The 13,673-nt window shown below is 41.7% G+C and overlaps 1 protein-coding gene across 3 annotated transcripts in view; it reads left to right on the top strand.

Annotated features, from left to right (window-relative positions):
* Positions 1-13,673, top strand: part of LOC102484037 (monocarboxylate transporter 1) — a 54,834-nt gene that overhangs the window by 38,371 nt on the left and 2,790 nt on the right. For all 3 annotated transcript variants that reach the window (XM_014588237.2, XM_006149610.3, XM_027772310.1), the window contains 2 exons: positions 1,569-1,712; positions 8,963-9,829. In XM_014588237.2, the coding sequence (XP_014443723.1) occupies positions 1,569-1,712; positions 8,963-9,829 (1,011 nt within the window). The remainder of the gene's footprint in view (positions 1-1,568; positions 1,713-8,962; positions 9,830-13,673) is intronic.

Below are 13,673 nucleotides of genomic sequence, written 5' to 3'. Positions count from 1 at the left end.
TTCAGAGCAGCATCATTGATTGTCATTTTTACTACAAAGAAAAAATTCCTGAAGCCGTTGACAAGGGTTCTGTGCTTTCTTTCTTCTTTAAAAATATGATACAGATCACATTTTGGTAATATATGAATAATGCTCTATAATCAAAAACCTATCGAAATGTGTCCACAAATCTTATATTTGTGTGCCTGTCAAAATGAAAACAAACTAAATAAGTGTTAATCATATCCTAGATACATCAAGAACCTTGTGAACATTCATTAACAAAGTGTTTTCAGCCTGTCTTGCCTTAAAAAAGAGAGATTAAAGGATATACTTAGATCTTTTTTATTTGAGTAAGTTTACTGTATTTCTGATTGTGGAACATGCACAATTAATAATATTTTGCACCTTTTTTTTTTTTTTTTGAGAGGGTTTTCACTATAGGGCGCGTGCGCTCGCCAGACAGATGGAGAGAGACATAGAGACAGAAAGCGAGAAATCACCCCCCAGAGGGGATGGTCATGCCACAATCCCTTCTCCTCCATTCTCCTCTCGGGATCTTGGGCACACACGCACACGCACCCGGCGCGAGTTTTAAGCCACTGGGTCCGGGACTCGAACTGTGGTCAACTACATGAGAATCCAGCAACATAGCCATTACGCTAACTGCTGGTTCCCACCTTTTTTTTCTTTTGAGAGAGATTTTTTGCTATAGGGTGCATGCACTCACCAGAAAGATAGAAAGTGAGAAATCATCACCCGGAGGCCACACTGCAATCCATTCTCCTTTATTTTCCTCTCAGGATTTTTGACACATAAGCCGCTGGGTCTCATACTGAAACCCCGGTCAAGTACATGTGATTCCAGCAACATAATGCCATCTGCCGGTCCCTGCTTTTTAAGTTTCCTATAAGGTTGGGACCAGCAGATGGTGTAATGGCTATGTTGCTGGATTCTCATGTAGTTGACCACAGTTCGAGTCCCGGACCCAGTGGCTTCAACTCAAGCTGGGCACTTGTGCGTGTGTGCCCAAGATCCTGAGAGGAGAGTGGAGGAGAAGGGATTGTGGTGTGGGCCATCCCCCAATAGTGATTTCTCACTTTCTCTCTCTCTCTTTCTCTGCCTTTCTGGCGAGTGCTCATGCCCTATAGCAAAAACCTCTCAAAAAAAAAAAAAAAGTTTCCTGTAAGGTGCGAGAACTCTCTGGAAAGAGATTGGGGGACAGGGGTGAGAAAGCACTCTGCCTGGGATAGCCATACCACACTCCCTTCTTCATTCCCATTTTGGGATTTGAGGCATCTACACAGAGACATGCCTGGTGTATGTTTGAAGCCCACCTGGTCAGGGACTCTTAACTGCCAGATGCCGTATGCAATCCAGGCTGCATTAACCATCCCACTAGCTGGCCTTTTTTTAGCAGTTTTATTTTCTAGTACACATACCTGTGACTCAGAATTAATGGTAGAAAACAATAATTTTACCATTATCTCGTTTATTTAGAAGATCTTGTCATTTATTATTATTCATGCTTGATGTAGATATAAGGGAGCAAGTTCCTTTACACTGTTAAATTTTTGGTTCTCTCCTAGGCCCGATCAGCAGCATCCTGGTGAATAAATATGGCAGCCGTCCAGTGATGATAGTTGGAGGCTGTTTGTCAGGCTGTGGCTTGATTGCAGCTTCTTTCTGTAACACCGTTCAGGAGCTTTACTTGTGTATCGGAGTCATTGGAGGTGAGTTACTACTGATTTGTTTTCAAGCATTAATTTATTGCTGGCTATTTGATATTTGCATTTGCCTTCTAGCCCTTTTCAGTGAAATCTTTTTCTTTAAAAGTTATTTACTTAATTTTATTTATCATTATTATTTTCAATTTGCTACAGAGCACAGGATCTCATGTGAGAGAGAGAGAGAGAAAGTGAGAAAACAAGTTGCCAGGTCCAGGACTCAGCTGTGGTCAGCCATGTGGGAGTCCTTCATCTCAACCACTATGTCACCTGCTGACCCCGAGTGAAATTTTTTCTTACAGAAATGATTCTTAAGTTTTTTTTAAAAAATTACTTTATTTACCTTTATTCATTTGCTTCTTTTAATTTGACCAGAGAGAGAGAGAGAGTGAGAGAGAGAGAGGGGAAGTGAGAAAGCAAGCCACTAGGTCTGGGACTCAAATCGTGGTCGGCCAAAGTCTAGCGCCTTTAACCACCATGCCACCTGCTGGCCACTAGAAATGGTTTTTCTTTTTGAAGTCTTACTTCTTTCTTTCACAAGAAAAAGGTGTTGATCAAGAGACAGAAAGAGAGGCATGCCAATAGTTTTCCAATACCGCGTCCACCCCCAGTCCGTTAGCTTGGATCACAGCAAGCATTCCTGGTGTGCCCAGGGAGGTCCCAATATGCAAACACAAGAACCCTCTCTTGGGTCTAGCTGTGCTGCCACTGGCTCCATAGAAATTATTGTATTATCATTTTAAAGAACTGTAGATAAATTAACATGATACTAGAAAAATCGAACTTTTAAAGAAATTGCAACTATAATACACATTTATTGGGACCAGCAGATGGCATAATGGTTATATCACTGGACTCCTACATGACTGGCTATGGTTCAAGTTCTGGACCTACTGGATTTAAAACTCATGGCGGGCACATGTACATGCGTGCCCAGTACTTCGAGAGGAGAGGGACTAGCAGATGGTGTAATGGCTACATTGCCAGACTCCCATGTAGTCAACCACGGTTTGAATCCCAGACCCTGTGTCTTCAACTCACACAGGGTGCATGTGCATATGTGCCCAAGATCCCTAGAGGAGAATGGAGGAGAAGGGATTGCAGCATGGCCATCCCTCCCGGGGGGTGACTTCTCACTTTCTGTCTCTCTAGTGAGCTCACATGCCCTGTAGTAAAATCTCTCTAAAATAAATAAATAAATAAATGTACGTATTGCTTGTTGAATGAAGGAATGAATTGAAAGAGATGATTGCATTCATTTTCCTAAGAACAGACAGTGTTGTAAATGTGTTTTTCACCTTGTCACAAGAATGAATATTGGTTATTCTCTCTCCTTACCACCTCCTCACAAGGGGAATAGGTTTCTATTGAGCAGAAGAGCATGTTACACATAAAGTAAGAGTTATTATAGTATGTCTTGATAACATTTTTTTTCAATGTTGGATACACTTGGTTAAGTCCCTTCCCTCTTTTATTAATCAGCAAATTAATGGATTGCTGATGAGTATAATGGATAAACATCACTTATAACTTTATAATCCAAAGGATATCACTAATAACATTTAAAAGTTTTTGTTGTTGTTGTTTCCAGGGACAAAATGGGAGAAAACACCCCACAGTGGGGTATAGTCATTCTGAAATCCATTCTCTCCATGTCTTCATCCTTTCAGGATTTGGGGGCACACATGCACACAAGCCTGGTGTTTTTCTAGCCACTGGGGCTGGGATTTGAACCACAGCCATGTGGGATCAGACTCTCTAACTATTAAGCTACAGGGCTGATCTTTAAAATTTGTATTCCACATATAAGTATACATATCAATGGGGCACGGTGTGATTTTTCAATACATGAATCCAATGTGTAATGTATCAAATTAGGGCATTAAGTATTTCTATCATTTATTACTACTTTGTATTGAGAACACTTAAAATCCTCTTTAGCTATTCTGAAATATATACTAAGTTATTATAATTCTAGTTACTCTACCATGCTATAGAACACTAGAACTTATTCCTCTTCTCTGACTATAATTGTGTATATGTTGGGCCAGCCCTGTAGCACAGTGGTTAAGTGCAGTATGTAGGGAGCCAGATCCCACATAGCTGACCACAATTCGAATCTCTGTTCCAGTGGCTTGAAGCACATGCCTAGAATTCTCATGGGGTGGAGAAATGGAAGAAGGGGATTTTCCTTAATTACCTGTTAATAGACACTTAGATTGATTCCATATCTTGACTATTGTGACAGTTCTAGTTGTAGTTTTTTGAGAAACCTCTACACTGTTTTCCATAATGGCTAATTTATATTTTTACCAACAGTGTCACTATTAACTTTTTGAAATACATGCTTCCTCTTGCTGGCCCTATATAATCTTTTTAAGTGGTATAGCCACTCTAAATAGCAGCGTGGCCTTTTCTTTTTAAGTATATTTATTTTTTCCATGAGTGAGAGAGAGACCAAGACAGACAGCATAGCTAACAAGGTCTTCATACTATGATCCACACCCAGCCTTCAGCCAGCCCCAGATCATGGGCACATGTGTGCCCAGTATACTCAGGAAGGTCACTAGACATGAATCCAGAACCTTCTTGGCCTTGCAGAGGATGGCATTTCACCTCTGTGCAGCCATGCAGCTCCAAGTTATGAATAACCTTTTTTGTTTTAATTGCCAGAGAGTACATGTTCTCACTTGAGAGCGGGGAAGCAACCCCAGTGGGGTTTGGTCAGGCTGCAGTCCTTTTCTTCTCCATCCTGTCAGGATTCCTGCATGAATATATATGTTTCTGTGTGCATGTGAGTGTGTGCACGTACACACACACACACACACACACACACGCACACACACACACACAGAGTCTTTTAAGCCACCAGGGATAGAACTCAAGTCATGTAGAATTCAAGTCATGGTCAGCCCTGTGGGATCTGGTTCCAAATGCATAACATTTAACCATTGCGTGCACTATAGACTTGGCCCTATACGTAACATTTTATAACCAGTTTTTTTCTTTTTTCCTACTGTTATAAGCATCTTCTCCTATAATTAAGAATTGTGGTATGTAATATCTCAATCTCTGGGGGGAAAAAGTCTGTTATTCCATCACATAGAGACACATCATAGTTTCATCTGATCTGTCACTTTGTTAACTATTGATAGGGCTTTTTGTTTGCTTCAAGTTTTTATTTTTCTTTTTTTTTTTTTACTGTTAGTAAGCAGTATTAAGTTATAGTTCTTTGCAAATATTAGTACTTTCTTAAGACAAAATTGTAGAAATGGAACTACTGTATGTGTTTTTTAAATATATATGTGCTAAATTGTCCTTTAGAAAGGTAATGCCCATTTATAGTCAGCCAGCAATACAGGAGAGAGCTTACCCTTGTTATCACCATTACCACCATCCATTTCCCAAGCACTTTTCACCTTGCAAAACTAAAACTTTGGGGACCAGCAGTTATTAGTGTAATGGCTGTGTCACTGAACTCCCATGTTGTTGACTGCAGTTCGAGTCCCAGACCCGGTGGCTTAAATTCACACCAGGTGCGTGTGCATGTGTGCCCGAGGTCCCGAGAGGAGAATGGAGGAGAAGGGATTGCGGCGTGGCCATCCCCCTGGGGGGTGATTTCTCGCTTTCTGTCTCTTGTCTCTCTGGCGAGAGCACACACCCTATAGCAAAAACCTCTCCAAAAAAAAACTAAAACTCTAAACAGTAACTCCCCATTGTTTCTGGTCCCAATTTCAGGCAATCACCATTCTACTTTCACTGTCAATGAATTTGACTATTCTAGGTACTTCATAGAGGTGGAATCATATGGTATTTGTATTTATGTGACTGGCTCATTCACAGCATAATGTCATCAAGGTTTATTCAGCATGTGTTAGAATTCCATTTTTTTTTAAGGCTAAATAATAATCTATTGTATGTATATAACTTTTTAGTGTTGTTTTTTGGGTTTTTTTGAGTTTTTTTTTATTTTTTTTTTTTTTTACATAGGGTGCATGTGCTAACTGGAGGAGATAGAGAAGAGGGAAAATGAGAAGTCACCCCCAGGGGAATGGCCATAGTGTAATCCCTTCTCCTCCATTCTCCTCTTGGGATTTCAGGCATGCATGCACATTCACCTAGGACTCAAACTGCAGTTGGCCATGTGAGAGTCCAATGCCTTAACCACCATGCTACCGGATGGCCCCTGAAGATACAAATTTTACTTGCCAGAGGGCACATGCCCTTGCCAGGGAGAGGTAGAAAAAGAAGGAAAAAGAATCCATAGTGGGGTGTGGTCACACCACAATCCCTTCTCTTCCATTTCTCCATTCTGTCAGGGATTTGGGGCATACACACGTGCGCGCGCGCACACACACACACACACACACACACACACACAAGTGCTTTTTAAGCCGCCAGGACCAGGATTCAAACTTCTTGGCTGTCCATGTGAGATCCAACTCCCACATACCAAGCCACAGGACTAGCTCTGAAGATATTTTTAATATTCAGTCTTTTCTTACTTTTTCCCCTCATTAAAGATCTAAAATATTGGGACCAGCAAGTAGGACACTCCCACATGGCCAACCACAGTTCGCGTCCTGGACCTGATGGCTTACTTTCTCTCTTTCTCTCTCTCTCTCTCTCTTTCTCTGTGTGTGTGTGTCTCTTGCTGGTCAAATTAAAATAAATAAATGAGCAAATAAAGTTAAATTAATAATTCTTTTTAAAAAATCTAAAATATTTAACTTTATTATTTCCAGTTTGATCAGAGAGAGACAGAGAGAGAGTGAGGGAAAGTGAGAAAGCAACCCATCAGGTCAGGACTTGAACCCCAGTTGGTCTTGTGGGAATCCAGTACCCCCAACCTCTATGCCACCTGCCAGCCCCTAATTGTTGGTTTATTTATTATTAATCTGTAGGTGAGATATTTGTTGAGCAAAAACCACATGTATGTCAGGAACCACTTTAGGGGCAATATAGATCGAGCATCAAGGCAGGCAAAATGATGCTCTTTAATAGGAGGAGACAGTATGACTCAAAAATTATGAATAAATAAGAAAAATATCGGGGGGTGGGTGGGCAGCAGGTGGCATGGTGGTTAAAGGTGCTGAATTCCCACATGGCCAACTACGGTTTGAGTTCTGGACTTGGTGGCTTGCTTTCCCCTTTCCTTTCTCTTTTTCTGTCTCTCTCTGGTCAAATTAAAAATAATAACAATAACAGATTGAATTAAATAAATAATTTCTCTGTTTTTAAAGAAAAATATCAGGTAGTAATAAATGCTACATAAAGCCTTAAAGTGTTGTGACAGGGGAGGACTGGGCATTCGTTGAGACAGTCTTGCTGACAAGATGACTTTAAGCAGAGATCTTAATAACAAGGAACCAGCTTTATGAAAATGAAGGGAACATAGACCCTAGACTTTAGAATGCTTAATAAAAGCACATGTATGAGTGGTCTGGAGTTCATGCACAGAGGAAGTAAGGGCTGGGTTGAAGATGTAGATAGGAAGCTATCCCAAGTTTGAAGTAGGGGAGTCACCTGCTCTGCTTTGTTGGTTTAAGCCTCTGGGAATGGAATAAGCATAGATGGTAGGGAGCAAGCGGAGGTCAGGGATAGCGTTTAGGAAGTCCCCTGAATATTTACTTCTATTAGAAATGTTGATTAAATAATTTCTTCTTTCTCCACTAATTTAAAATACCATTTTTATCTTACATTAAATGTGTGTGTGTGAGAGAGAGAGAGGGTGTACTTTAGGTTGGTTTCTGGACTTTCTGTCCACCTTCATTGATCAGTGTTTACCTATTCTTGATACAAGGACACACACTGTTCTACAGATTGTAGCTTTTACAAAACAATTTAAATAACCTATTTTTTTGTTTTGTTTTGTTTTTGTTTGTTGTTAAGAGAGGTTTTTGCTATAGGGCTCGTGTACTTGCCAGAAAGACAGAGAGAAACAGAGAGACAGAAAGCGAGAAATCACCCCCGGGGGGTTGGGGGTGGGGTGGCCACTCCGCAATCCCTTCTCCTCCATTCCTCTCGGGATCTTGGGCACGCATGCATCATGCCCCTGGTGTGAGTTAAGCCACTGGGTCTGGTACTTGAACCACGGTCAACTATGTGGGAGTCCAGTGCGGTAACCATTACACCATCTGCTGGTCCCTAAATATTTATTATGGTTGGTACCACTTCTCTCTCTACATCACCAAAAATGTTGTGGTAGATTCTTCTGTATTTATTCTCTGAGAATGCCTTAGAGCCATTTTACCTCATCTCAAAATCCACAAACATTTTTACTGGAATCACATTAAATGGGCGCATTGGTTTGGGTTGCCTTGACCTCTTGATAGTGTTGTGTATTATTTTCCCAAAATTTTGTGTGAGTATTATATTTTTGTTTTGTTTTGGGATTTTTTTTTTTTTGAGCTATTTTTGCTGTAGGGCGCATGCACTCTCCAGAGAGAGAGAGAGAGGGATTCAGCATGTGAGAAATCACCACCCAGGGAGGATAGCCATACCACAATCCCTTCTCCATTCTCTTCCTGGGGTCTTGGGCACTCACACACACGTTCCTGGCGCAAGTTTGAAGCTGCCAGTTTGGGACTTGAACCGTGGTCAGCTATGTGATAGTCCAGCAATGTAACCATTACACCATCTGCCGGTCTTATGAGTATTGTTCTTAATTCTCTGACTTCTCAGGAAAGTTTCATGTGAATCCCATAAACTGCAAAGTTTTCATTTTTGGTGCTATAATAAAAGAGATTATTTTGTATTGCACTTTCTATTGTAAATCTGTTTTATCTCTATTTGCTAACAGTCTGTTTAATGATCTTACATGGCTATAATAATTGTCCAGGTGATCTTATTAGATGTGACAAAATACAAATTATTCATCTTCAAATAATAAAACAACAATAATAAAAATAACATTTATCGAGTGCCTAGTAAATGTTGGGCACTGTTCTAAGTGCTTTGCAAATATTTTTTTCCTCATAGCAGTGCCCTGTGTCTGTTTTGCACATTAGCAAACAGTCATAGGAAGGTCCACGTGTCTAAGATCACAGAGCCAACAAGTAGTGATGCTCTGATTTATGCCCATATTGTGTTTTAGAACCATGCTTTAAGCTATTATACAATACTTCCTCTAATAATGATGATTTTTGTCTCCTTTCTATTTTTATACTTCTTATTTTAGTTTCTTTGAGTAAGTAATTTCAGAGATATTTCTGATACTTATTCTAGTATTTGATTTTTTTCCCCCTCTTCCTCAGGTCTTGGGCTTGCCTTCAACTTGAATCCAGCTCTGACCATGATCGGCAAGTATTTCTACAAGAGAAGACCACTGGCCAATGGGCTGGCCATGGCAGGCAGCCCTGTGTTCCTCTCTACGCTGGCCCCTCTCAATCAGGCTTTCTTTGGTATCTTTGGCTGGAGAGGAAGCTTCCTAATTCTTGGGGGCTTCCTGCTAAATTGTTGTGTAGCTGGAGCCCTAATGCGACCCATAGGGCCTAAGCCAACCAAGCCAAGGAAAGTTAAAGCTAAAGAATCTTTTCAGGAAGCTGGAAAATCTGATGCGACTAAAAGTGGAAGTGATGCAAACACAGATCTTATTGGAGGAAACCCCAAAAAGGAGAAACAATCAGTCTTCCAAACAATTAATAAATTCCTGGACTTAACTCTGTTTACCCACAGAGGCTTTTTGCTATACCTCTCTGGAAATGTGCTCATGTTTTTCGGACTCTTTTCACCTTTGGTCTTTCTTAGTAATTATGGCAAGAGTAAGCATTATTCTAGTGAGAAGTCTGCCTTTCTTCTTTCCATCCTGGCTTTTGTTGACATGGTAGCCAGACCATCTATGGGACTTGTAGCCAACACAAAGTGGATCAGACCTCGAGTTCAGTATTTCTTTGCTGCTTCTGTTATTGCAAATGGAGTGTGTCATTTGCTAGCACCTTTATCCACCAGCTACATCGGGTTCTGCATCTACGCTGGATTCTTCGGATTTGCCTTTGGGTGGCTCAGCTCAGTGTTGTTTGAAACACTGATGGACCTCATTGGACCCCAGAGGTTCTCCAGCGCCGTGGGACTGGTGACCATTGTGGAATGCTGTCCTGTCCTCCTGGGGCCACCGCTTTTAGGTATAGTATGTCTTCTTACCTCTGGTTCCATTACCATGAAACAAGCATGTACCATTGGGAAGGGGATAGAAAGCAGAAATTGGTGAGCTATCTGATACCAAAAAGCACGGCTTTCTCATTCTGCATCATCAGTGCTGTAACAGTGCTTGGCACAACATGAGTGCACAGATACTTGCAGAATTGAATAAATTGAACCATCAGTCTGAAAAGGAATCAGATATTGCAGATCAGCTGGTAGCATCGTGGTTAGGCAGCTGGATCCCACATGGATGACTATGTGGTGCAAGTTCCAGACCCCTTGGCTTGAAGCACACACCATTGTGGGGACCAGCAGTTGGCATAATGGCTATGTTGTGGACTCCCATGTAGTCAACCACGGTTCGAGTCCCGGACCTGGTGGCTTAAACTCACGCCAGGTGCATGTGCGTGCGTGCCCAAGATCCCAAGAGGAGAATGGAGAAGGGATTGTGGCATGGCCATCCACTGGGAGTGCTTTCTCGCTTCTGTCTCTCTGTCTCTTTCTGGCTTTCTGGAGCGCACATGCCCTATAGCAAAACCCTCTTCAAAAAAAAAAAAAGAAAGAAAGAAAAGTTATACTATTGTGTACATGAGTGTGCTCGCGTGCCCAAAATCCCAAGAGCATGGAGGAAAAGGGATGGTGATGTGGCCTTTCTCCCAGGAGATGCTTTCTCTCTTTGTCCCTCCCTACCTCCTCTGGTGAGCACATGCACCTTATAGCACCACCACCACCACCACCACCACCCAAAAAAAAAAACAACAAAAAAAAACTGGACCTACCCGTGGTTAAGGTGGTTAGATGCTATATGGCCAAGTGTGCAGTTCAAGTCCCAGATCTGGTGGCTTAAAGAAACACCAGGTGCATACGTGTTCATGCCCAAAATTCCAAAAAGAGGGGAGAAGAGATTGTGTTGTAACCTTGCCTCATGGGAGGTGCTTTCTCTCTCTCTCTCTCTCCCTCCTCCCAGCCTCTCCATCTTTCTCACTGGGTTCATGTACTTTCTAACAGATTAAACAAAATAAATAAACTCACATGCTTATGAAGAAAAACAACTCCACTTTTAAAGTACTGGTAGTGATTTCATTTTAATAATGGAGTTCATGGAGCCAGCAGCTAGCATGGTGGTTAAGACACTGGATTTCTACATGGCTGACTGTGGTTCAATTCCTGAACCCACTGGTTTGGGAATCATGCTGCACGTGTGTGCATGCATATCAAAAATCCTGAAAGAATGGAAGAGAAGGGATTGTGGTGTGGCCATCCTCTCTGGGGGTGATTTCTCATTTTCCATTTCTTTGTCTGGTGAGTGCATGTGCCCTGTGGCAAAAACCTAAAATAATGTAGTTCATTTCAGCAGTAATAATATAATAGTTACTAGATGTGCTCACAGTGTAGCAAGGATTGTACTAACCACTTACATATCACGTGGATCTCACAAGGCTATATAGAGTAGGACTCTTTCAGTCCCCATTTCATAAATGAAGAAGTAAAAAGCTTCAAAAGGCACAATAATTTTGTTAAGATAATATAGCTAGTAGGTCAATATGTAAATAATTTGGAAACTATTTTCTAAAACTATTTTACTAAATACTTTTATCTTTTAAATGAATAGCAAATAATATCAACAGATAATATTTAGTTTAAAAGTAATTTGACCGTGGGTCAGCTAGTAGTTTGGTGGTTAAAGAGGCTGGGTCCCACATGGCTGACTGCATAGTTCCAGTCCTGGACTCGGCTTGAAAAACACACCAGGCGCTTGTGTATATGTGGCTAATGTCTTGAGAGGAGAATGGAGGAGAAGAGATTGTGGCATGGCTCTTACCCCTGAGGGAGGTGCTTTCTCACTTTCTGTCCCCCTCTCTGTACTGGCAAGCATGTCTGCCTTACAGGAAATTATTTCTAAAAACAAAAACAAAAATACCCAAGAATTGGACCTTTCTTCGGGATGTGACTCATACGTTTTTGAATTTCTATTTGGACAGTTAGTAAGTGTTCATAATAAGGAAGAAGATCTACAGCTGACTTTTTTAAAAGTTTATTTTATTCCATGACCTAGGGAGAGAAAGACAACCCCTGGGACCAGCAGATGGCATAATAGTTATGTCACTGGACTCCCACATAGTTGACTGCGGTTCAAGTCCTGGATCCAGTGGCTTAAACTCATGCCAGGCACTTGTGCGTGTGTGCTCAAAATCCCGAGAAGGGTTTGCAACCTGGCTTCCCCCTGGGGAGTGATTTCTTGCTTTTTGTCTCTCTAGCAAGCTCACACGCTCTATAGCAAAAATCTCTCTTAAAGAAAAAAAAAGAAGAAGAAAAACAATCCCTTATAGGGTCTTGATACCACAAAACACTGTGAGCCACCTGCAAACCTCAGCCAGCCCCAGTCATGGACAAATGCGTGACCAGCATACTCAAGGAGCTCGCCAGACTTGAACCAGGAACCTTCCTATTTGAGATCTCCTAAGTCTCTTTCTAATCTTCCCATTTTTCTCTCCATCCTCCAAAAGCCTGTCTCCTAATTGCAGCCTCCTAACTGGTCTACCTGTAGCACACCTGCATCTAGCCTGTCTGGGTTGCTTCTACTGGCCTTTTGCCCTTCCTGCTCCAGTAACTGGGCCCTTCTCCCCTCCCTCATACACATTGTGCTTCCTCCTCTCAACACTGCATCTCTGCATGCTCTGTTCTGCCTGGATCCTCTTCCTGTCTCCAGTTTCCTAGATAACTCCTATCCTCCTGAAAGTTTCAGCTTAGCTTATCACTTTAAGGAAAGTTCCTGAGCCACTTACCAATCCCAACCCCCAACTTCTGCTTTCAAAACCTCACAGCACTTGTCTCTGTTTGCAGATTATCTGGTGAACATCTCTCTTGTTGAACTGTGGGTGTTATTTTCTTTGCTTACCTATATCCTCAGGGCCTAACAGCCAGGTACATGAAAGAGGCTTGTGATGCCCTGGAGTTAGATACCAATTGACTTGGTCACATTGATTATATTATGTGTAGAATAGAGTTTTCCAGAGTCTATTCATGGAGATACTGAATTGTCAGAAAAATCATGACACATTTTTCTGTGCAAAAATTTGTCATAACTTTCCCAATGACCCAGTAGTTTGATGAGATACTAATAAGGTTTACTAGAAGAAAGATTTCATGGCCAAAAAAATCCTGTGGAAACACCATGATAAGTAAGTTTCTTGACCTCCCTCCTGCCCCCGCAAAAAATTTTTTTTGTTGTTGTTGTTTAGTTTTGCTATAGAGTGCAGGCGCTCACCAGAGAGAGTGGGGAGGCAAGAAATCCCTCCGCAGAGGGGAATGACCATGCCACAGTCCCTTCTCTAGTCTCCTCTTGATTTGGGGCATGCATACACTCACACTCAACGTGTTTTTCAAGTTGCTGAGTCCAAGACAGTTGGCTATGTAGGACCCAGCTACTTTTTTTTTTTTTTTTGGAGAGATTTTCATTGTAGGGCGCGTGCGCTCGCCAGACAGACAGAGAGACACATAGAGACAGAAAGCGAGAAATCACCCCCCAGGGGGGATAGTCACGCCGCAATCCCTTCTCCTCCATTCTCCTCTCGGGATCTTGGGCCCGCACGCACACGCGCCCGGCGTGAGTTTTAAGCCACCGGGTCCAGGACACGAACCGCGGTCGACTACGAGGGAGTCCAGCGACATAGCCATTACGCTAACTGCTGGTTCCCGACCCAGCTACTTTAAACACCAATGCCATTGGCTGATCCAATCCTGCAAAGTTTTGTTGTTGTTTTTAAGAATTATTTTTTTATTTAACTTTTATTTATTTATTTTAATTTTACCAGAGAAGGAAAG

Source organism: Tupaia chinensis, unplaced genomic scaffold (assembly GCF_000334495.1).
Source record: "Tupaia chinensis unplaced genomic scaffold, TupChi_1.0 Scaffold000270_2, whole genome shotgun sequence".
Taxonomy (NCBI): domain Eukaryota; kingdom Metazoa; phylum Chordata; class Mammalia; order Scandentia; family Tupaiidae; genus Tupaia; species Tupaia belangeri.
Note: the sequence above shows the minus strand (reverse complement) of the source record. Positions and strands in the feature narration are given on the sequence as shown.